The sequence below is a fragment of the Lytechinus pictus genome, chromosome 5 (assembly GCF_037042905.1).
Source record: "Lytechinus pictus isolate F3 Inbred chromosome 5, Lp3.0, whole genome shotgun sequence".
NCBI classification, from domain to species: Eukaryota; Metazoa; Echinodermata; class Echinoidea; order Temnopleuroida; family Toxopneustidae; genus Lytechinus; species Lytechinus pictus.
In genome coordinates this window covers 22,550,602-22,573,873 of record NC_087249.1, presented here as the reverse complement: position 1 = coordinate 22,573,873, position 23,272 = coordinate 22,550,602, and the positions used below count along the sequence as shown (strand labels likewise).

Below are 23,272 nucleotides of genomic sequence, written 5' to 3'. Positions count from 1 at the left end.
GCTAGGCCATGGTGGAATTCGAACACACGACCCTCTGATTACAAGGCGAGAGTCAGAATCGCTACACCACGGCGCTTCCACTACGTTATTATTCAGGCAGGGAAGCGTTGGTTCGGTGAAGAAAACCAGGCGGCCCAACCCATCATGTCTACCTAGCTTACGTGGATGAAATTTGCATTTTATATATATTTCTCCTGTAAATGAATCTTTTTCCAATTGTATTTTAATATTTATCGTTCTCGGGAATTCTCCCGTCCTTTCACGTCTTTAGGACGTAACGAATACCACAAACATTACAAGCACACAATCCTACACCAACGAATTTTCTTGCACAATATGCACTGTTAGAAAATTTCTACTTAAAAAAATAAAAATCCCTGCAGCAGAGTCTCGAGAACACCTGTAATCTTACTGCACTGTGTAATCTTACATGCATATGTGTAAAATTACAGAAAATAGATATTTGGTGTATGTAACCTTACAAATTTATTGTAATAAAACTGTTTTCCCCCTTTTCAAAACAGACCTGTTCTGTAAAATTCTATAAATATTGTATAAAATCTTTCCTGTTTTAACAATTTACAGAATTATTTGGTTACTTCTTTCTGTAAAATCAGTTTTTTTATTTTTCTTCTGTAAAATCTTCTGTTTTTTCTAACAATATGGGGTGCAATCGAAATATGGTGTGTGTGAAGGAAATAATAGCTTAAATTAAGATCGTAACCAGTTTTTCTCGCGACATTGTGTACTAAAACGAAATCATCTTTCCTCTCGAATCTCGACAAGTCAATAAATTTGTACTCTCGGATGAACATGAAAAAAAAATGAGTGGAGGTGCAATGTTACGCAGTTGGTATTTCACTGGACAAACAATCTAATTGCTGATGTCGGAGGTTGTTAAAAAGAAGCCACATGACCTTGGCAAGTTTATTTCATTACATTGCAGCTAATAAGGACTTCGTATGGTTTGCATGGCCAAGTTTTCGTTTCCTATGTTGTTACCCGCAGTGAAATATTTGAAGTTAGGGGAAAAGATTGGAAAAGGAATGATGCACTTGGGAGAGTCAGAAGATGGGAAGTCGAGAAAAAAAGAACGAGAAGTACACATCAAAAGAAAGCATTTGACAATAATGCACGTCTTTTATTTTCATTTACAGTCATCTTTTTGGCAAATTATAAAAAGCATTACTGTATCTGACTTTGGAGTATTTGCTCAAATGAGAATCTTTTATCGTTCTTAGAAAACAAGATTAAAGGCCCCCCCAAAAAAAAAAATTGATAGAATAAAGTATATAAATGAAATAAAATAAATGTTTATATATTTATAAGCCGTTGCCTTTTCACATCGTCACATTGTAATTTTTTTTAAAGCGGATATAGTGGTGATGCAAGGGATATCAACTGTTTTTTAATTATTGTCTAAATCATACCCTGATGTATTTCACGATTTGAAAACATGGGGAAATACTCGATCAATGATACAGGTAGAGTGATTACTCCTTCGTCTGTCTAGCTTGGATCTGGTCCATGAAATTATCTCGCTTTGGGAAACGGGAGACATGGAAAGTTTCATTACAGGGGGTGCCTCACTGGGCCTGCATCTTGTTCACGACTAGCTTTTCAAACTCCGTTGTACTGGAGACTTCTCCGCGAATGTGGCCACAGAGACGTCGCAGTGACGTTTCTTTAGGTTCGATAGGACCTAAAGGATCTCTCATCAGTCTTTCTGATCTCCTACAGGTCACCTGAAGCTCTGTTTACAATATAAACCTTAAAGCAGTTAAATAAACAATTTAAATAATGGTTTACACCACAAAGTTTAATTCTGATATTTAATAATCAGTAAATTAAGCATGGTTGTTAAATAACTACCGCAAGTTTCATACAGTAAACAGCGTTGTACAAAATTTCAAACTGCGTGAGATGTCCCAGAGACATTGCGAGGACTGGAAAAAAGTCTCCGAGAAATCTGAAAAAAATAGAGTCGCATGAAAATCGACCATGCTTACTTTTTACTTCAGTTTTAAAGGCTATTTGGATACAATTTCCAGTACTCGCGATGCGCTATCTTTCGGAGACGTCGCGGGGATTGCAGGAGACTAGAAAGACTGATGAGATATGCCGCAAGGCCCTATCGCACCAAAAGATACGTTTCTGCGCCGTACCAGACACTACAGTCTCGGAGACGTCTCCAGGATATGTTTTCGGTCTAACCATTGATTTACATGGTCTGACAAAGGAGACGTCTCTGTGATATCCTTTGAGCCTTTATGGGGAAGATGAAAGAGAGAAAAGGACAATTTTTCTAAAATGACATGTCAGCGTTATATGTCACAAGAAGCACTTGATTGAGGCGTTGGTGTTTAAGAAGCAATATAATCATTGTCGATGCAAATTTGCATAAGTTCATCCCTATCTATCGCTAATGGTCAAACAATGAAGTAAAGTTCTCGCAAGCCATCTTAGTACATTGCGTAAAGGTCACTGAAATCATACCAGCGATGATTCAACACTAGTAAATAATAAAGATGTACAAGCAAAATAAACAATAGTGGGTGAATAAGTAGCGGATCAATCAATTAATTAATTGATTTATTTACTTATAAATGAACCTATTAATCAAGAAGCAAATAGACCCATAAATCAATGAATTAGGGTATAACTTTAAAAAAGAAATGTGCTATGGATGGAGGAATAAGTTATTAGATCAATAAAAATATAAACCAAATATGACAAAACTGATATAAAAATTATGCACGATTGGTTGAAATCAACTACATGCAATATGTAAATTAGCTACACTGTTAGAAAAATTATCCTTAAAATAAAAGAAGTTCCTGCAGCAGAGTCTCGAGAACACCTGTAATCTTACCAGATTGCGTAATCTTACAGGAAATTGGTATTTGGTGGATGGAATCTTACAAATTTCCTTGAATAAAACACCCTTTTCCCATTTTGAAACAGACCTGTTCTGTTAAATTGCAGAAAAATTCCTGTTTTATGAATTTACAGAATGATTCTGTTATTGCTTTCTGCATAATTTTTTTTTTCTGTAAACCCACGGTTTTTTTAAGTGTAGTAAATAAATAAATGAATAAATTTGAAGACAAATATAAGGACCAATAAACAAATCAGTGCCCCATTAGTAAGTAAATTACATTTTGATATCTGAATAACAGTGCAAAGAAAAAAATCCGTAGGAAATTAAACGTTTCTAACGTTAAACAAATATTTAATTTATCTGTATTTGTATTGAATTACCTTTCGACGATAACAAATCCTAACAATATCATCACGGTCTGCATTGGGGATATGAAGAGCCATAGGAGTTTCCTATGAATATTGCCAAAATGAATGATGTATCCTGATCTACGAAAGTGATGCCGGGTAATCTATGGTAATCTTGGAGTTGAGTACCCATTAACGATCCGACTGATTCATGGGCGCCTGCACCTGTACTAAAGCAAACCATCACATAAAGATATATTCATATTATCCACCCCTACCCCTCATTGGCCCCTAATAGTTTGATTAATGTTGATGTCGATTTCGTGCGGTAGATAATCAATTATCATTTTCTATTCGAAGGGTTTGGCGTCTCCAGTACTGTCCTTCCCGGGTGATGCATGCACCAACAGATCAACGACAAGCTGTTAAAGATATCAACACAACGTTCTTAAGTGTTGTGTTGGTATGGAGGGGGCTAGATCCGGTCGACTCTTTAAGGCCAGTTTGACCCTGAAACCCAATTGCCCTGACTTTTATACTTGGAAGTCCAGTCTTTAAACTGTATTTGGTTGAAGTGATTGAAAGAGCTGTTGGTGTCGAACATCGATTCTACTTGCAGTAGAATTGTTCTTCTCTTGTATATGTTTTAAGAAGCGATGAAAACACCCTTTTACAGTGGAGTTATTATGCAAAATCCGTGCTTTTACCATTTCAAATGCCCTCTCACTGATCACTCGTATGTGAGGGTAACTGCGCTTGCATGTGTGTGTGTCTGCCTGTCAGCGTGTTTATTTATACTAAATATAACGATATTTATAGTGTGTTTATTTTCTGTTGTGTGTCTTACATGAAACTTGGAATGATTTGATTGTGTATATTACCTTTTCAACCTTTTCCTCTGCATTCTCATTAATCAGTTATGTTTGGGTATGTTTGTGTGCGTGTGGGTATTTTGCGTGCGTGTGTGTGGTGATGTGTCTGTAGTTCATTCGTGAATGAGCACACATTAAAGACATTCCTATGTTTAAAAGAAACATTTTCAGAATTCATTTAGTCAATTTTACCTGGTGAATTTTATAATAGTTACAGTGTTGCAGCTGTTCGATGGACGCATGCAGTCACATTCAACCAGACACGTCTTTGTGCATTGGTTAGCACATTATAGGGGAAATCCTCGATTTTCAGCCCTCTTAGATAACGAAATGGTAAATCCATCCATTTAAATGAAAGATAAAAATAATATATTGTCAAGTGCGTATTAGTTATTTCATTGTTTTATTCGGCATTTCGCTTAAAACGTCAATGTAAAGGTGCATGAGGTTGGGCAGACTGGGTGCGAAAACGGCCAAGTAAATGACCAAGGCATGCAGGCCACCCTCTCCGAACCCATTCAAATATAACCAATTCCGATTACAATGCACAATGTTAAAAAAATATGAATCTAATATTTTCTCATAGAACTGAAAATTGCCCAGAGAAGTAAAAAAAGAAAGTTGAATTACAAGCCTATTCGAACTTGGAACAAAGTCTGCAGTCCATAAATTTTGCATCATAAACTTGATTTGTATGGATGATTTCTGAGCGCCATCATCTATCATCAATCATGAAATAGTAGGATAAATTTGATAAATTATTTTAAAAAATGAACAAAAAATTAAGAAGAATAACATGTTGGATTATTTATACTAAAGAGATAATCAAAACGTTCAACAAGTACCTTGAATACAAATGGACACTGGCAGACTTTTTCATCTAATGTATTCACTCATATATTAATTGACAGATCTAGTATATTTTTGCAAATAAATTATTCAATAAGAAAAAAAAATCTACTTAAGAATTTTTGCCAAGTCCCCTAAAGCTACAATATTTGTGTTATACTTAGGTAATATATATATATATATAGGAAAGAGCGAACGCTTCGTAGATTCGCAAGCTACAATTGCGTAATATTCATTGCTTCATAAGCACGGGGTGCCAAAAAAAATTTGGAGGTGCTGCTTATTCTATACACCATACGGAGCACCCGCTGGAAATTAGATTAGTGTAATTTTTAAGTGAAAACCTTTTTTTAGGGGGGGTTGCTCGTTAAAAAGAATCACCCTTCTTTACAAATTGTTTCAAGGCTCCTGGCGATGGCTTACAGATTTCACTTGAAGATTTATGAAACGTAAGATCCCGATCAGGATACGTTAATGTTTTACGCATCGGAGTAGTAGAGACATGATACGAGGTTTGATTCTTCCGTGTTTTTTAAGATTGCGATGCCGATAATGATGAAATGACCCACTAATGCAAGGCACTGTAACCATGCAGGCATCGCTAATAGTGGGGAAAGGCAAGATTACTGGTGGAGATTTGCTTCTATTCCTGCCATTTTGTAATCATTTTTTTTTATGTATAACAGTGTATAATAATGACTTCAATGCTTGATACACATTATAATGATTATCTGTTTATACCAGATTGTTTTAGGAACACATTATTCTAATATTTAAATATCTAAAAAGCTCGTCTCAAACATGAAATACGGTTACTGTCACTTAGTCGTATTCTTTTTGATAATCTGATTGATTTAATCAATGACGTATCATAAATGATATGATATGTGATAGCTTTAAACTTCTACCTTGTATAAAAAACGATAATATCATTGGCAACCAATTTACCAAAACAAAATATGAATTTCTTTTTCTCAATTTTATCCTTACGAAATTGTTTGAATTTGATTTTTATTGACATTGAGAAGCTGGAAGTGGACATAATAAAAGAGTGGGAATACGTATTTCAACTGCGCTAAGGATGTGAAGAATAACTTATTAGACATACAAATTATAGTGCTGTATGAAAGGTGAGATATGATATCTGAAACAGATTGAAACGACACATTATCTTCCTTCGTAATTCCGTGCAGTCAATAACCATTTCTGGACAGTTCGATATGGTGTTAGATATTCGAATTAGGTCAGCGCTTCGTATTTCAAAGCACAAACCTATTCTTTAAAAAAAGAGATCTGTTACATGGAAATTTATCATGAATGGGCTCATGGCAATGTGTAAAGTTTCATCACGAATGCCACGATGAACCAATTCATCTCCCATACATAACTGTCTTTCATACTAGGCTAGGCCCGTGTGCCGTTTCACAAAATAGACATGAAACGTAGCTGGAATGTAAAGCGCCGAATAGCGAACTTGTCTCTGATTGCATTTCAAATGTAACTTCACCCTGAAAATGTATTTTGATAAAAATGGTGTTCTTAATTCATTATTATTATTGAAATTTACATATCTCAACTTTAACTAATGCAACTAATATTCTCATTTCATATGTCACCTTTCATTCATTCTGATTGAAAGAAAAAAAAAAAAAAAAACCTTTCATTCATTCTTGGGTTTATGACTAAAAGCTCCAAAAACACAAAATTGTATTTGGGTTCGTAAACTTGCAGAATTATCATACTAAATCTTAATAAATTATGTGAGCTTGTTATCATAATTAAAATGTTTCTGTAACTGGTGAAATGCAGCAGAATTGTGGGTGATAACTTCTTTTAACACACGGTGCAGGTTACAGAATTTGCGAGTGAACGAAATAAGTCAGCAAAGATAAAGACATTTTGGACTAAATGTATTATTCTCTTGGGAGTTTGGTAGAGAATGTGTCCTCAATTTAAAGGTAAAATACAAGCGAAATGACATTTAAAAATTAAATATTATTTGTCATGTATTTAAAAGTTGGATGCAATTAAAATTATCATATTTTGAGTATTGAAAAGTTAAATGAAATAAAGAAAATCATATAACCTCAATATTACCATAAGTAGACACCGCATAGGGTTGGGTTCTTGGCGCCAAAGTGTATCTAGAAAAAATTTAACATTGTCAAATTTGCAGTGGAATGTATGTCAGCTCTTGATTGAAAAATAAATCCCGTATTCATATCACCCTCTGATATGCCTAGATGATGTTTTAATTTCGCTAACTCTCATCTAGTATTTGCAATCATCCACGTAATATGTGTTATAATGCCCCAAACCTTCCACTTCATGCTTCTCCTGAATAATATTCCATATTTTCATATCTGTTTGAAATAGCTTCCTAATTTTGGTGGTATCAACATGGAAAAATACGTTTTCCCGTTTGCAATTGCATCAATTACCACCGTGATGGAAATTAAATAAGTTAAGATGCTCAGGGGATATATTAACTTCTTTGTCAACGCAAATATTAACCCAAATGTCTTCGCTTTTATACCTTTCTCTCCCTTTCCCCCTTTCTTTCTCTCTCTCTCTCTCTCTCTGTCTCTTTCTATCTATCTTTCTATATCTCTATCTCTCTTTCTACGTGTCTTTTCCCTCCCAATTCTCTCTCTCTCCATCTCCCTCTTACCCTCTCCCTCTATCATATTCTATTGGTAATACTAATCTAATAAAAAGTGCAATTTTTTACTCATATGAGGTGAGAAGTTCAAAGCGATGTTTTGCTCTTAGCTCTGGAGAAAAAATACCAAGGAGAGACTGTTATTCGTGTAGTTACAATTCTAATAATTTGAATATGGTCTATATATTAACTGATAACATAGTTCGGTTTGACTTTCATTTAATCTATCATTATTTTATTTTTGTGTGGGAGCATTTAAGGTGTGTCACCCTTATTTCATCATCACGAACTCCTTTTTTCACATCCAGGAGATTGTGCACGATTAAATAAAGTTAAATAAATGACAACGAAAGCAACAATAACTTCTATTATTCTAGATGAAATGACAAATGCTTGAAATTACAATGTGAGTTTCATCATTCTTTTTAACTATCTGAACTGTTATTTAAAATATGAATCATTTTAAAAGCGACATAATTCCATTGATTCCAATTGATGGTTAAAACTCCTCTTTCCTAGTTTGAGATCCGCCTTGTTAAAATACTAACATTGTATTTGATGACGTCAATGTCTTTAATTTATCCTGTTCATATTTGCAGTGTATGGCGTTTGTTGATGTAGCAATTATACGAAGTGACAAGTTATGCGAAAAATGAATATCACTTTCTTCCTGCCATTATCCTTCTCGATTTGGATGCATCATTTGCTTCTATACACACCATTCAATCTTTCCTTCATGCTTGGTCACTTAACTATCATCTCTACACACTCTCACATCCCTCTTCCTTGCATTCTTTCGACCCCTTGGTACCTATATTTACCTTTCTTTAGTCATGTCCGCGCGAATACACTCACCCGCTCACCACACCTGCACGCGCACACATTTTCCTATTTTTCATTTTGTTGTTGTTTCCTTTGCTAGCAGCATTCCTATGCGCACTGATACTTTTTGTCTTTTTATCGGAAACCCCGTTTATATGTATTATGTATATATATTGGTTTTTGTACGAGTTCTATATCTCCCGTTATCCACTTTCGTTCTCCGTCTCTTTCTCTTTTCATTTTTTCTCACACTTTCACTTTTCCACACAAACTCTCACAGTCACGTACACCCGAAACCACACCTCACATTTTTTTTCCAACATGTTTTTATTAAGGATTTCATTCAAATGGATTGCATAAACTCCAGATGAATACAAAACATTAAAAAAAATTTTTTTATATCAACAAGGATATGCAAAAAAAATATATTTACCAAAAACTTAAGCAAATACGGACGGAATATACTTTTACATCTTAAAAAAAAACTAACTAAACTGAGCCCCCAACCCTCTATGTATTTTGATAATAATTGATATTGAATGACTGAATGATTTGCAGGAAAACAGAAATCAACATACATGCATTATCATTGCATCCCATTTTACATCACATGCATACGTCGACAAACACACCCACTCCCTCACATGAACACGCATACCCGCACACAAACATACTATCTCTCTTTCTTTCTCTTCTCTCCCCCTCTCTCGCTTTCTTTCTCATCATCTCTTCACTCTCTATCTCTCTTTCTCCTCCTCTCTTATCTTTTTATTGTCCATTATCATGATAACCTTAATGACTTTCTTTCACTAAACAAGACGAGCATCTATCACGAACATCTGGTCGTTTTGCCAGCCTCTAATCTCATTTTATAACTAAAATTATAAAGTACTGGTAATATCCTAAAATATGAATAGATCATTAAAGGAAATAGATGCAGACTCAAGGGAGAGAGCGGAAAATAACATATTAATAAATTATGAAAATAACAAATTGTGAAAATATGGGACAACCAGACCTAAAGAAAAATTAGGCTTTTAAAAGAAAAGATAATTAAATTTTAAAAATATAATGAAATGAGGAAGAAATAGGCCTATCAAAAAGCGAAATCCAGTATGACTGATACTGTTTCTCTTTAATGCAACTATCTTCATGTGTGATTTATAAGCACTGTTACGCATCTCTATGTGAGAGACTCTTGGAATGAGCTGTCAAAATGCCAAAGCGTGCCGTCGAGAAACGACATTTCACTTTATATATTGCCCCCGGCACATAGCCGTCACCGAAGCAGTGGCGTCGACGACCCGCAATAACCAAAGTGAGCTGTACATTCCTATTCACAGGACTTGAGGGGGGCATGATGGAAATTCATTCTCCTTCTGTTTCCTCTTCATTATTTTTGGCTGCTGGGAATTTCTCCATTTGATTTAAAAAAATGGTGTGATAAGGGACAGGAATTACCGTACGAAATGTGTTGATTCTAACAACTTCTGTTTAACCCGAGATATTACTTATTAGACACGTGTCCTTTTATTATATGTTTAATTTCTGTGATGAAAAAATAGCTTTGCATGTTTAAAAGTCTCATATTTGCGGATGTGTTGTAATTTTCATTATTTGTCACATCTTTTCTTCACCATCGGATTTTTTAAAATCAAGTATTGTATTCTAACATTTAAACACTTGACCACCAATCTATGCTCCTCGACATTAATTTTCACATATTCCAACAATTTATTTTTGAGTTCACAATTTAACTGCCTTGTGCTAATTCCTCCTGAATTTAGGTTTTTAATTCTGAATTTAAACATTTCTTCTAAAAAAACTTTAATTCCCTAGGCTAAGTTACCTCAGTTCAAACTTTTATTGACAAAATTGGGATGATGTTATAAGTTTTAAACTTTTTAAATGATCCCCCACATTTAGATATGTTTCTCGTCTTGTCTGATTGAAGTATTGTTCAGATTTGGTTTATTGTTTCGTGTAGTGCATATTTTCTTTTTGCATAGGAATACTCATGTATATATTGTACTGTATTCTGTAATACCACCTTTACACTGTTTGTTTTGTTTTTTTTATGAGGTGTGGAAATAAATCAATGAGTCAATTAATCAATACATGTGAAAGTTGGAAGGCAGTGCTCAAAGGCCCCCGTCAAAATGGATGGGACTGGACGGCACCCCTCCGGATAGAAATTCAATAATCCCCTTTTGTAGGCTTAATTAAGTTGTAATGTCCTGAACCATTGGGTCATATGCACAAAGCAACCAATAGCTTGTAAAGTCGTCGTAGCTTGTAAATCGCCATAGCTTGTATATCGCCCTTGCTTGTACGCGTTTTGATGCAATCTCGATGATAATACAGAACCTTTACTTTCGGGCTAGCAAAGTGGAAAGGTGCTAGAACAAGCAAATGCTAGTTTTGCCCATACGGCCCAAGATGTAATGGTATGGTGGTTACTTTTGTCTGTGAGGATATTCATTATGAGAGCTGGACATTTCCACTCGAAATAAAGACATTCCACAACACGTCGTTTTAAATTTTGTAAAAGCATGACATTTATATCAACTCATATAATAGCATCAGTTTGCAATACAAAACATAAAGAGCAGCGGACAAAGCTAGAATAACATTGAACACGCTGGAGGCTATAGCAAATAGAAATGTCAATAATACATACATAAGATTGCAATAATACACGATCTTTAATGTTCCACTCACACACAATTTAATGTAAGAAATCAGGCTTCTGGCTATAAGAGTCTAGTCTTTGATCTATGGGTCCGTCTCCACTGTCGATAGACTGCATGGATACTCGTACGAACATTGTTTTAGTATACGGTCATCAGTGCACAGATACGGGTGCACGAAACACACGTATTCGATGTGAACGTATAAAACAAGTTATTCCGGCAGTGTGAATTGATTCTGCCGAGATTTCCGAACACGACTGATTATTGATTTTGTCCATGACAAGCCTCTCCATGGACCATCCTGAAGGAAGAGCCCAAAACGGCCAAGGAATTTGACTTCCCTGCAAGAGGTACTATATCTCACCAGTACATGGAATGGCGTTCAGTTGGAACACACCAAAAACCATATCATGTTACAAGCGTGAAGGCGACAATTACCTGACCATTTGAATATCAGCCTCTCGTCACAATTTCTTAAAATGCAGGACCCCAAAAAAGAGGAAGATTTTAAGTCATTCCTTAGTATATTGACATACGAACTAGGAAACATGTTATAAAGTTCTACATAAAAAATATGTATGTAACTTATTTATAGTGCCAGTACGTATTATGACACAAGCTAAATTATACAAAACACAGAAAAAGCAAACGATTCTTGTTGAATTCAACACAATTTGTGCACATTTTAATTGATGTATATTTTTATCATGTCACGTTTTAAACGAAGAGCAATATCTCGCATTCAAACCACCCGAACCAACTCAAGACCCACCAAAGTATCATGCAATTTTTAAAATTATACCATATTATTGGTCGGTTTGGAGTCAGTTCTGTTGGTGTGGCTGAGATATTAAATGTGCATGGACATAGTGAAGAGTTTCCTCATCAGTCACGTGACGCATTGTAACACTATTGTGACACGAGCTCGTACATACACGTAGCATCTAAAATAAAATATCACGAAAAGATTACTACCTTTACTGCATTGATTATAATTGACAGTAATACACAGAGGAGTGCAAGAGAAAATACAAATAAGAACTGCTTTAGGACTTGTCCTGATTTTGTGACGAATACTTTTTTTGGGGGGTATGGTGGTATAAAAGCTTTTCTGACAAGAATTCATTATCAGATCTATAGATTCTTGGGTTTAAAACAAGGAATTTCTTTCATTATTGAGATAAAATATTCATGGTAATCTTGGAAAATTTATACCCAAGTCAAGTGCTAAAATTTTGCCCTTTACAACATCCGACAATGGGTAGAGAGCGCTTGAATCAATCCCTTAAACTTCTGACTCCTATTACATGTACATATTTGGTGGTTAAACTTTCTACGTACGGGTTTTTCAATTGGAATAACGGGGGACATGGAATCACATGACATTCAATACCTTCCCTTTTAATACTCTCCTTTCTTCACTTTTCGCCCTCTTTTCCACCATGTTCCCCTATTTTTCTACTTTAACATTTATAGGGGGTAGTAACCCCCCCCCCCCCTGTAGCGCTGGCTCAGCTCCTTGTCCAGTATTCGAAAGGTCGGGCATGACAGTCAATGTAAAAGTGGCTAATTTACAGCACTGGACGAGGGGCTTCGGTCGGGTGAGACACAATATTTATGCTCATTTAAAGTGATTACATGGGATGATGCATAATGTTACCACAACAAACATTCCAAAGATGTCCGAAGCTTTGTAAGACACGACTGCTTCAGTTTAAAGCTTACAGACGCTTTAATAGCCTTAATAAAATGCAGGAGCGATCTAGACGACAAAAGCATGACCTGCCATGCTAGTCGAGACAAGAAGGGGATGAAACAACATTCAAATCTACCAGTACACATTAAATTCGTTGTAATTTCTGTACAATGAAAATGCAAATATTCAACTGCTATTTTAGACCAAAACTAGTGATTTTAATACGATAAGATTTATATTACATTAATCAAACATTTTGATGATATACTATATGTTATATTATTTACAGAACGAATTGGGAAATATCCATATGACATTAATTATATATGTTACTGATTTCATCACACAATGCTAGGGTAGTAGGTAAGAAGTCATTCGCATCCAAACTTTACAGAACATTCATTATCATTCTAGAAAGAAGAGACAAGTGATTTGAAAATAGGTTGCTTTGTTTTCATAGTGACAACACAAACAAATACACTGTATGATTTAAAACAACAATCAATTATTCGCCCGGTATCTCTATAAACGGGATCTTTATTCTGAGAATCCCCTAACTCATATCAATTATAAAAAAAACATTTATCAAAGATGCACGATATGTTCAGTGAAATCCGAAGAATTAATTTATCACTTTTCTTGAACAAAACATTGAAATGATAGCGGTCACAAAATAATAATGATCACCCAAAATATGATCAAACATTCACCGATTGGAAATCATTTCAATCGTTGGATTACAGTAAATTTCACACACAGAATTTTCCAAGAGTGACTATATGAATATTCCTTCTGTTTACCTAAAAAACAAGAATTTTTCTCTATTTTTTTAACTCCTCTCTTGTCTGGTAGAAGTTCGTTACTAACCAAATCATCCGTTCACTGGACTCATCAATTAATGAGCAACTCTCCATTTTCGAGCTCTTTCGATGTTTTTTACCGGTCATGCTGCCCGATCGAAATAACACAACTCCCACCCTTTTGCCCCATTCTAATAAAAGCATTGAAATCATTGGCAAAACAACGTCGAAACCCAACGGCACAACTTCCCTCACTTTAACACCCGAAAGGCTAAAGAGAAACCTGAAATTGGTCGCTAATTTCATTTCCAAAGTTCCTCGATCGAATCAACCCTGATGGTGGTTTTTCTCCTACCTTAGTTCACCCCCGCTTATTGTTGAAGGTGAAAGAGAAATGAAGAGAGAAATATCAAAATTACCCATTGTTTTGATTTGGAGAATAAAATACACACTTCTACTTTGCATTTCTACTCTGTTTTTATTTTTCGAAATTCTCATAAAATAATATTGTATACATGTGTATACATTTCCCACAAGATTGGGTCTGAATCAAATTCAGAATATCGTAATACTAGCAAAAATATATATTTACTTCATTACCATTCGTGTTAACATGGTCAATTTGCTGGAGACTGGAATAAATCAAAGTCATACCCCATAACAAATTCGTCATATGAAGATATTGAAACAATTTCCCCCATTAATCTATTACAGTTGAAATAAAATAGCACAGTCGTAAATGATAGTGTAAACAGTAATTATAGAAGTTATGCTAAAGAGCAGTAACGCAACACGTAGCATCAAGAGCAGAAGAAGTAGTACAACTACGAGTAGTAGAAGTAGTAGAGGATGTATCATTATTGTTGTCATTGTAAATATTAGACATAGTGGTAGTAGTGAAAGAAGACGAAGAAGAAGAGGAGGAGGAGACGGGAGAAGTGGTAATAATAGTAGTAGTGGTGGTTGGTGGTGGTGGTGGTGATGTTGGTGATAGTAATGGTAGTAGTTGTACATTCAAAAGTATAAAAAACATGGTGAAGGTGTAATAGTTGTAGCAGGACTAGAATTTATCATGTTTATAGTGGGAGTATATTCTTCGTCGTAGTAGTAGAAGTAGAAGTATTAGTAGAAGTGCAGTATTCATACTCAGGATATAGAAGCAGCAGCATATTATTTTTTCAAGCCTGAAGCTGTAGTACTTGATGTAATGATAGTATTTATGTAACAGTAGTTGTGGTAGTAGCAGTAATAAAGCCGTAGCAGTTGCAGGGCGATGGGAAGTACTGGGATAAGTAATCGTATTAGTATAGCAGCAGTAGTAGTAGTTGTTGTTGTCAAGTCGAAAATTAAAGCATCATTTGGCTGTGCAAACAACAAATCTCCATTCTCATTATGTGCAATAAAGTAGACCAAAACTATAATAGTTATAAATGTGGTTGTTTTATAAGTAAATGGATTGGTAATGATAGCAGCAGTAGGCAGCAGATAGCAGCAATAGTGATGAAACGATGGGTGGAAGAGTGTGAACTGTCATAAAGTTATTAGTATGAGTGTAGTACAGAAGAAGGAAATACATTTGAAAATGAAAGACGGCCACAAACGAGTAAAAAATAAGTAAGGGGGGATCTTCGAGAACATTCAAATGAAAAAAAGGAGGTGTTACAGTAATATTTGCATTGATGGTGCATGGTGGTGGTAGTTGTACAATATAAGCAATCGTCTTCGTCGAAGTAGTGGTAGTAGTAGTAGTTGTAGTAGTAGTAGTAATAGTAGTAGTACAAGTAGTAGAAGTGGTGTTGGGCGGGTGTCGGGATAGTAGTAGTAGTAGTAAAATTATCAATATCAAAATAGTAAAATAGTTGTTTAGGAGTAGAAGCATAATAGAAGTACATGTAAATGTAGCAGTAGTGGTGGTAAATATTAGTATAGGAATAGTATTACTGATAGTTGTATTATTATCAGTAGTAGGGAGAAGGGGAGTAGTAGAAGATGTAAAGGTAGTAGCAGCATCAATAGAGGTAGTAAAAGTAGAAGTAGTAGTAGTAGTAATAGTAGTAATAGTAGTAGTAAAAGTAGCAGTGGGAGGAGTGTAGTCACATTAGACGCACAGTAGAAGAAGAAAAAGTACTGGCAGTGGTGGTATATAGTAGATTTAGAAGTCGAAGTTGTAGAGTTTGAAGCAGATGAAGTGGTCGCATCAGCAGCATCAGAAGTAGGAGTACTAATAGTAGTAGAAGTAGTAGTAGTAGTAGTAGAAGTAGTAGTAGTAGTAGTAGTAGTAGTAATAGTAGTAGTAGAAGTAGTATTAGTAATAATAGTAGTAGTAGTAGTAGTAGTTCTAGTAGTAGTAGTAGTAATAGTAGTAGAAGTAGTAGTAGTAGTAGTAGTAGTAGTAGTAGTAGTAGTAGTAGTAGTAGTAGTAGTAGAAGTAGAAGTAGTAGTAGTAGTAATAGCAGTAGTAGGAAAAAAAAGAAGATGAATATGAATATGATGATGATGATGATGATGGAGTAGCAGTAGTACTAGTAGAAGTAGTGGTAGAGGCAGTAGTAGTAGTAGTAGTAGTAGTAGTAGTAGTAGTAGTAGTAGTAGTAGAGGTAGCAGTAGGAAAACAGTAAGTATAAATTGCAGATGTCGGCGTTGTTGAAGCAGTAGGTGGTTTTCCATGTAAAGTCGAAATTACAAAGGATCGTGCAGAAAATACTAGTAAAGCTACCCTTCTATATTTTTTAATGATTTAACGGCTGCAACGGATTTAATTTGGGGGGAAAAGTGGAAAGCGGTCTTTTTCTCCTTCCCAATTGTCGCATTAGCTTTCGGACTCTCTTAAAGCTATCTTTTCACTGGAAAGTAGATGAATAGTTGTTTACCATTCGTGAAATCCATTACAAATCAGAGAAAGAGAGTGTATTTAATTCATTCCTTTCATTCCAAGTCGCTGTAACCCTGATTAAATCCGAAAAGACCTCTTCTATCAATTGTAGACGCAAACATCCAATTTCCAGATCACACCTTTATAAGAAGATTACAGTTTTTTGTTATTGTTACCATGGGTTTAAGAATAAGTGCTTATGGAATTACCAATTAAGAATAATCTATTCTCAGGTGTCTTCAAATAAAGGAAAACTACGACATAAGAGAGCATGATATTTATCATCTCTTTACCTGAAGATTACTGAAATCTGCAATTCTAATAGGCTTTTGTACGGGGACCATCTGTTCCCAGTAACATCAAGTTATGGTAAAAGATAATATTACATCGATCATTGATGGCGTCCTGGTGTTATATAAATGACTCCTTCTCTCGAGTTTGTGAATGTTTTTCTGCATAGGAACCTTCTTTCCAATGACCGAATTTTAAAAATACAGATTATCAATTCACATTGTTTCGAAATAAATAACGTCACTCAACTGACAAATACAATGAATCATCGAATAACAAGTTGTTCGATAATTTGTACTGTATATACAAAGGAAAATATAAAGTTAAAAGCTACATTTTTTACAGTTCATTATGATGTTATCTTGAATAAATGATTCAAAACTTTATATATATATATATATAAATATACGTTTTTAAACAATGGCTAGGACTATCAATCTTACAGAAAACGGAAAATATTTCAATACGTTAGATCTGTATGCATTTTTTTCGAACCTTTACACTCTACTGAATTTTTAGAATTATAAAGGATTTTAATTGCCAAAGAGCAGTTTTCTTACGATATTTATGATTCTATTCAAGATGCTTCAGATCGTATCTCATGTGTTAAGCAATACAGATTCATTTACCTTTTCTCGGTTTGAAAAACATTAATGTCGAATCGATGATCGGTGGTGCTAGTAAAATTTAGTTTAAGGTGCAAAAACCTGCTTCCGAGTTCTTCTGATAAAGATGACTTTACGAATTAGGCACTATCTAGAACATCTCGTATTCCCTGAAGAAGGAAAGTTGTTCCACGATCTCTGTCTGCGTATCATATAAGACTATTGATTTACATGTCTAAACCTCTGCCTGTACAAGAATAGTTGAATTGGTGGATCAGGTACTGAAGGTGTAGGTTTGTATCTTGGGTGAATTCTCACTGTAGCCATCACTACCGAGTGTTGTCGATGGTGCAATGGTTGGGCTGGTGGTGTACTCGTTGTGAACGTTGTGCAATCGCATGGTGCCCCCGCGCGTGTAGGTACTGCTGTCGCGGCAACGGCTCCGGTCGAACTTGCTTGCTTCGGGGAAGCACCAGGGGCACATGTCTGCCAGGTTCTTCTTGAAGTTCTCACCGATGAACGTGTAAACAAGCGGGTTAAAGCAACTGTTGCTGTAACACCAGCAAATGGCGATGGACCAGGTCACACGAATGGCTGTACTCTGGGTCCAACCAATGGCTTGCCATATCTGCATGATGTGAAACGGCATCCAGCAGACAAAGAATACCACAATGACAGAGATGGTTAAGATTGAAACTCTCTTGGATGCTCTCTGAGCTGCACTACAAGCACCGTCAGACCTCAAGGGTAGGTTACTACGTAACATTTTGTACAACAGCGTGGTATACGCCATAAGAATTACTACGAGGGGTAGCAAGAAGCCTAAGACCAGATTGAAATAAGCATAGAAATGTGCTTGCCTGTCTGAGATATCCACGGTGTAGCAGTTGGTCACCCCATTATAAGTCTTGGTGTTGTAGAAGAGGAAGGTAGGTAGAGTGAGCAGGATGGAGAGCACCCAAACTAATCCACAGAAGATCCTGGTCTTGTTCTTGGTCCTGTACCGTATCGATGACAGGGGATACACCACCGCGATGTACCGATCCGCGCTCATGAAAGTTAAAGTGTAGATCGAAGCAAACTGGTTCACGGAGTCACAACCAACTATCAGCTTACATAGAAACGACCCAAACGGCCACGCCATTAATGCTGCTTGTACAGCTTGAAATGGCAAAGTCAAGACAAACAGAAAATCCATAATGGCGAGGTTCAGTATGTAGATGTTGGGAATTGTCCTCATGTTGTTGTAGCTAAGGAGAACTATGATGACTAAGCCATTCCCGATGAGACCTATTAATACGATTATCCCGTAGACTATAGGAATACCAATGGTCATCCACCGCATTTCAGCTTGTGGAAAACCCATCATCGTCTGATTCGACATACTCGGCGATTCTAACTCTTCATTTGTCACCATAAGTGACGTACTTAGCTGATATTGTTCCATCGCCATGTTTGTTTTTTTCTTTTAAGAGTAGGCCTCAAAAATCAAATATATTTAACAAACGGACCGCCATAAAAAAAAAATTTTAAGGAACGTCGAATAGTATATAGTTTTTCTGCCGAAAATCGTTTGGAGTTCACAGGCTACCGTTAAATCTAGAATAGAAACGCTATCTAAGCGAATTCGTAAGTTATTACCTTGAAAAACGCGAATTATTTAATGTTATTCCAAGATTTTAAGTTACTTGGATATCGGAAACGTTCGGCTGTAAATCCTCAAAGTTAAAGTCTCGCGGACTAAATTCATGTAGAACACACACAAGATACGAGAGTGACATCGAAAAATATTCTCTCAGGAGATAAATTTCCAAAGTAAGACGAGCTATCCCTGACACACCTCCTTTATATTGAAGCGTCTCGTCATTAACTAAAGGAGTGAATTGGTCATGCAACATTTATGATACACATGCAGGCGACACACTAGTCGTGCGCAGATAACTCACACTGTGCGGCTGCGTGAGAGGGGGAAATACTGATAGTCACGTGATGCAGTCGTAGTTGCTCCGCTAGCCAATCACGAACCGCCTGAAGCAGCGAGTTTGTGATGCTGTTCGCTATTAAGCACTGGGCTCGGCAGGCCTAGAGCAAATTGATAGTGTGGTATCAAAGGTGGATAATGAGGATTTCGTTTGTGGACTCCTTTCTACGATAGATTTCTTTACCGGAATGAGGATGAATCATTGGAATATGGAAAAGGGAAATGAGGAATTTACTTTATGTGGTAAAACTCATATTCAGCTAAGGGTGGGGTAAAGGAGTATCTAACGGTATTATCTAAATACAACCAAGAAAACTGTAATTGAAAAGTTATGGTATTTAACAAAAGGAGGGGGACATTTTCCAATGTGTTCAGATGGTAAAATTTAAGTAATTTCGATAGAAATAGATAAAAAGCAAATACACATTTTCATCCTATTTAATATATATATATATGTAATTGTAGTCTAGGGAAAAAAAGCAGCATAAGATAGACTGAGAGCAGTTTGGACGCGTAATGTTTTAGGCCAGCAACCATTACGCTGTCTATTTTTGTTCATGGGTTTCTTTTTCAACATAGGCTCCTCATGACCAAACGCAATATTTTTTTGGGGAGGCAAAAAATCATATATTTATTTTTTATATACATTAAAAGTGCGGGAAGAAAGCGACGGAGCTGAGATTTATAACGTGTTTTATATGGTGAAATGAAGTATCTGATGAATTCTTTAAGTGTAATGTGTATTAGAAGAAGCAATGAAAATTCCATTGGGGGCTCTCGTCACCCCCCCCCCCTCCCTCCCCTTACCCTTCAACCCCCGCTGCATATACTGATATGGCCTACCTCGGGTCGCGAAGTCAAGATCATGAATTATTTGATAGAAAATGGGAGAAATAGAATTTCCACATGAGCAACAGCACTGAACACCTCCAGCGATCCCGGAACACAACTACCAAGACCAGAGCCCACATACATCATGTACATGTAGTAACAACTCAGGTAGAATCGTTCGCAAACAACTTTTAATTTCGAGTGTATAAGACAAAAAAATCGATTATTTTGTATTCTTCTTTGCATAACTAAACCTGGTAGAGAAGAGAGCAAGCAGAAGAGGATAAAAGGAACGACAAATATTCAGGTCATCAAATATTAAATAACTTCGCCCAATTTTCCCTTTGGGATATTGGAGCGAGTCAGATAGATCGATAACACATGATGAGTGAGAAGTAGAGCGAGCTTATGTCTTGATTTAATCATAACAAATTGACCACAGGTCTCACGTCAATTGAATGTAACTACATCTTGGGGCTATACTCAGCAAACACATTAGATGAACCTGCACGGAAATTTATAAATATACATGTACATTCAATTTTACCAATCAATTATTAATCCATGTAAAAAATATAAATAACTCTCGTTGACAACTGATGATTTCAAATTTATTAAAATAACATTATAGAGTAAAACCAGAGGCCTATATAAATCATCATTATTTATGATTCGATACAAGAAACTCGTAATGTTGAATCCAAATACAGATCTGTATTACAAGAGGCAAGCTACAAAGAAAGAAAGAAAGAAAGAAAGAAAAAAAAGTGAGTAAGTAGGAAATTGATAAAGAAAATGGTTAATTACATATAATTTTATGAATAAAAAATATCATCTCCAAGTAATTTGTTAATATTTCATTTGTATCAATATGAAATTTGATAAATTACTAAATATTCTTGCACGTATTTATTATAAGTAGTTTCATTGTTGAGGAGCTTTCGACGCGTTCGTGCCCTTTTCTCATATCTGACTGACTACCACCTTGGCCACTATTTTAATAATATGCATCATGCTATCAAAAAAATAATAATTGCATTATAGTTAGAATAAATGTAATTTGATTAAAATAGTATAGTTGATGGTTGTGGTCATCTTAAACTGCAATTTGGATCACTTTTATCATAGGTCTCCTGGTATTTTTTTAAACTTAAAATTAGGCTATTTTGTCTTTGATTGGAGCCTGTTTTATAAAACAACAGATAACAAATTTGCAATAACAGTTTAATCATTCGATTTGATTGGCTGATAGTAAACTTAAATAGAAATGATACATTTCTTATTACATTCAAGTCTTTAACATGTTTAAGAAAGGGGGCCCACGTTATTTAACGGGTCTGTGTTTAGAGTTCAGAGTTTTTAGATTTTATAACGAGGGAATATGACACATGCCCTTATTCCTTATTATAACATAAAATGAAAAATAAAACCACAATACTAAAGGAACGGTTTCAAAGCAAATACTTTCGGACGGCATAGACATGTTACATCACCGATGAGATGATTGAAAAGAGCTTGAAGTAAACTTTTCAGTGAAAGTTCAAAGAAAGGAGGGTGAATTCTAACAAGAACAGGATGATGAAAACTTAATTTGAAGAACACCTTCCTTGTGGAAAGGGAGCTCTTATCTTGTTATCATGATTGATTATGAAGACGGAGATGGAGAGCCTGTGGGTTCATTTCCCAATAACTTGAAGACATCTTGAAGTGAATTGGATTAACGAATTTGCTGTAAGGATTAACCCTTTATTTAGCTAATGGTAGAACTTACACGATGTCAAAGTTCTCAAGAAACAACTGAATCACCCCCCCTCGCATTTTGATTCACTTTGCAAGATTTTAATTGACTTTAATTGAGCAACAGGTTGGTGAACCGGCAGGGCTGTGAGCGTTGTTCGTGGGTTCTTTTTTCTCCAATAAACATACCCACACACAAACCGCCCTGGCCGGTATCAATCGATACGAACCCCGCCATGGACTCATTAGCAGACGATCTTTACTTCAGACGCGTGAGGAGCATACTGACCGAGGCGGTGAAGGCATTGGATAGATAACCAGAGAAGAAAAGAGTGAGGAAGAAAGTAAAAAAGCATCGAGCAAAACAGAGAGGGTGAGAGGCGCGCGAAAGAGAATGAACTGAAAAACGAATCGACTCGTTAAAAGGAGGGTAAACAATCTGAAAATACTTATCATCGTAACAGTCTTGTTTACAACAGAGTTGCACCGGCATAAACATGCCAACAGACATGTAGGCGTAGCAGGGTCAACAAAAAGAAGCTCATTTTGCAAGAATCTCAGTAAAAACGTCCATTTCTTTTCAGAGTAGGGGCATGTGAGCGAGCGAGCGTATGTTTACTTCCATTTTTGTGTCGTATTTTCCTTATAATTATTACAGAATTACATGAATCTTAGTTTTCATTTGTAGTCAATGTATATAGCTACATGTACATGCGCCCCACGTTCGCAACAACATACACACTCACACCCCATTTTTTTTTTTGAAAAATCGTACACTCCCTTACAGTCTGTGATTGTTATTATAGATGATATAGCATCTTTTTAAGGAAAATTTCTTTTCAAAATTAGTGTGAAAATTGCATGACATGACAGGGTTCTTTCATTTTTATTGATTTCCAAATGAATAAGATTATATCCAGTCTATATATATATTTCGCTGTATTTTGTTTTCAATGGGTCTAGAAAAAAAAGAATTAAAACTTAAATCTGAATCTGAACAAACATTTTGCATGAATGTAGGATTTAAAGCGTTGCACACCTTAAAACAAAAAGGTAATGATAAAGAAAGTGATTTATTTCCAAAAGAGGAAAATACCTTCTTCGTTCATGTCATTTGGATTTTGTTATCAAGTTATTAAAACATTAAATATACATTTATTCAGTGAGCTTATTTTCACCTGTGATGGCACATTAGCAACATGGTCATTCATTAACAATTGGATAAGACCAATAAAGAATTCTTAATTATTAGTTACTGTTGAAAAATAGAAAAAGTAAGAATGACAATGAGTGCGATTATATACACACGGTCTTACTATATTTTCTTTTCTAA

The 23,272-nt window shown here is 35.6% G+C and overlaps 1 protein-coding gene across 1 annotated transcript; it reads right to left on the bottom strand.

The window, feature by feature from the left end:
- Nucleotides 1-10,966: 10,966 nt before the first annotated feature.
- LOC129260389 (somatostatin receptor type 2-like) lies at nt 10,967-19,237 on the bottom strand. The gene has a single exon (XM_064100045.1). It carries the CDS (start codon nt 18,841-18,843, stop codon nt 17,665-17,667), a length of 1,179 nt encoding a protein of 392 aa, XP_063956115.1. The 5' UTR covers nt 18,844-19,237; the 3' UTR covers nt 10,967-17,664.
- Nucleotides 19,238-23,272: the final 4,035 nt, after the last annotated feature.

Excerpts from the sequence above, each read along its gene's own strand:
- LOC129260389 (XM_064100045.1), bottom strand. The coding sequence starts at position 18,843 with ATGGCGATGGAACAATATCAGCTAAGTACGTCACTTATGGTGACAAAT.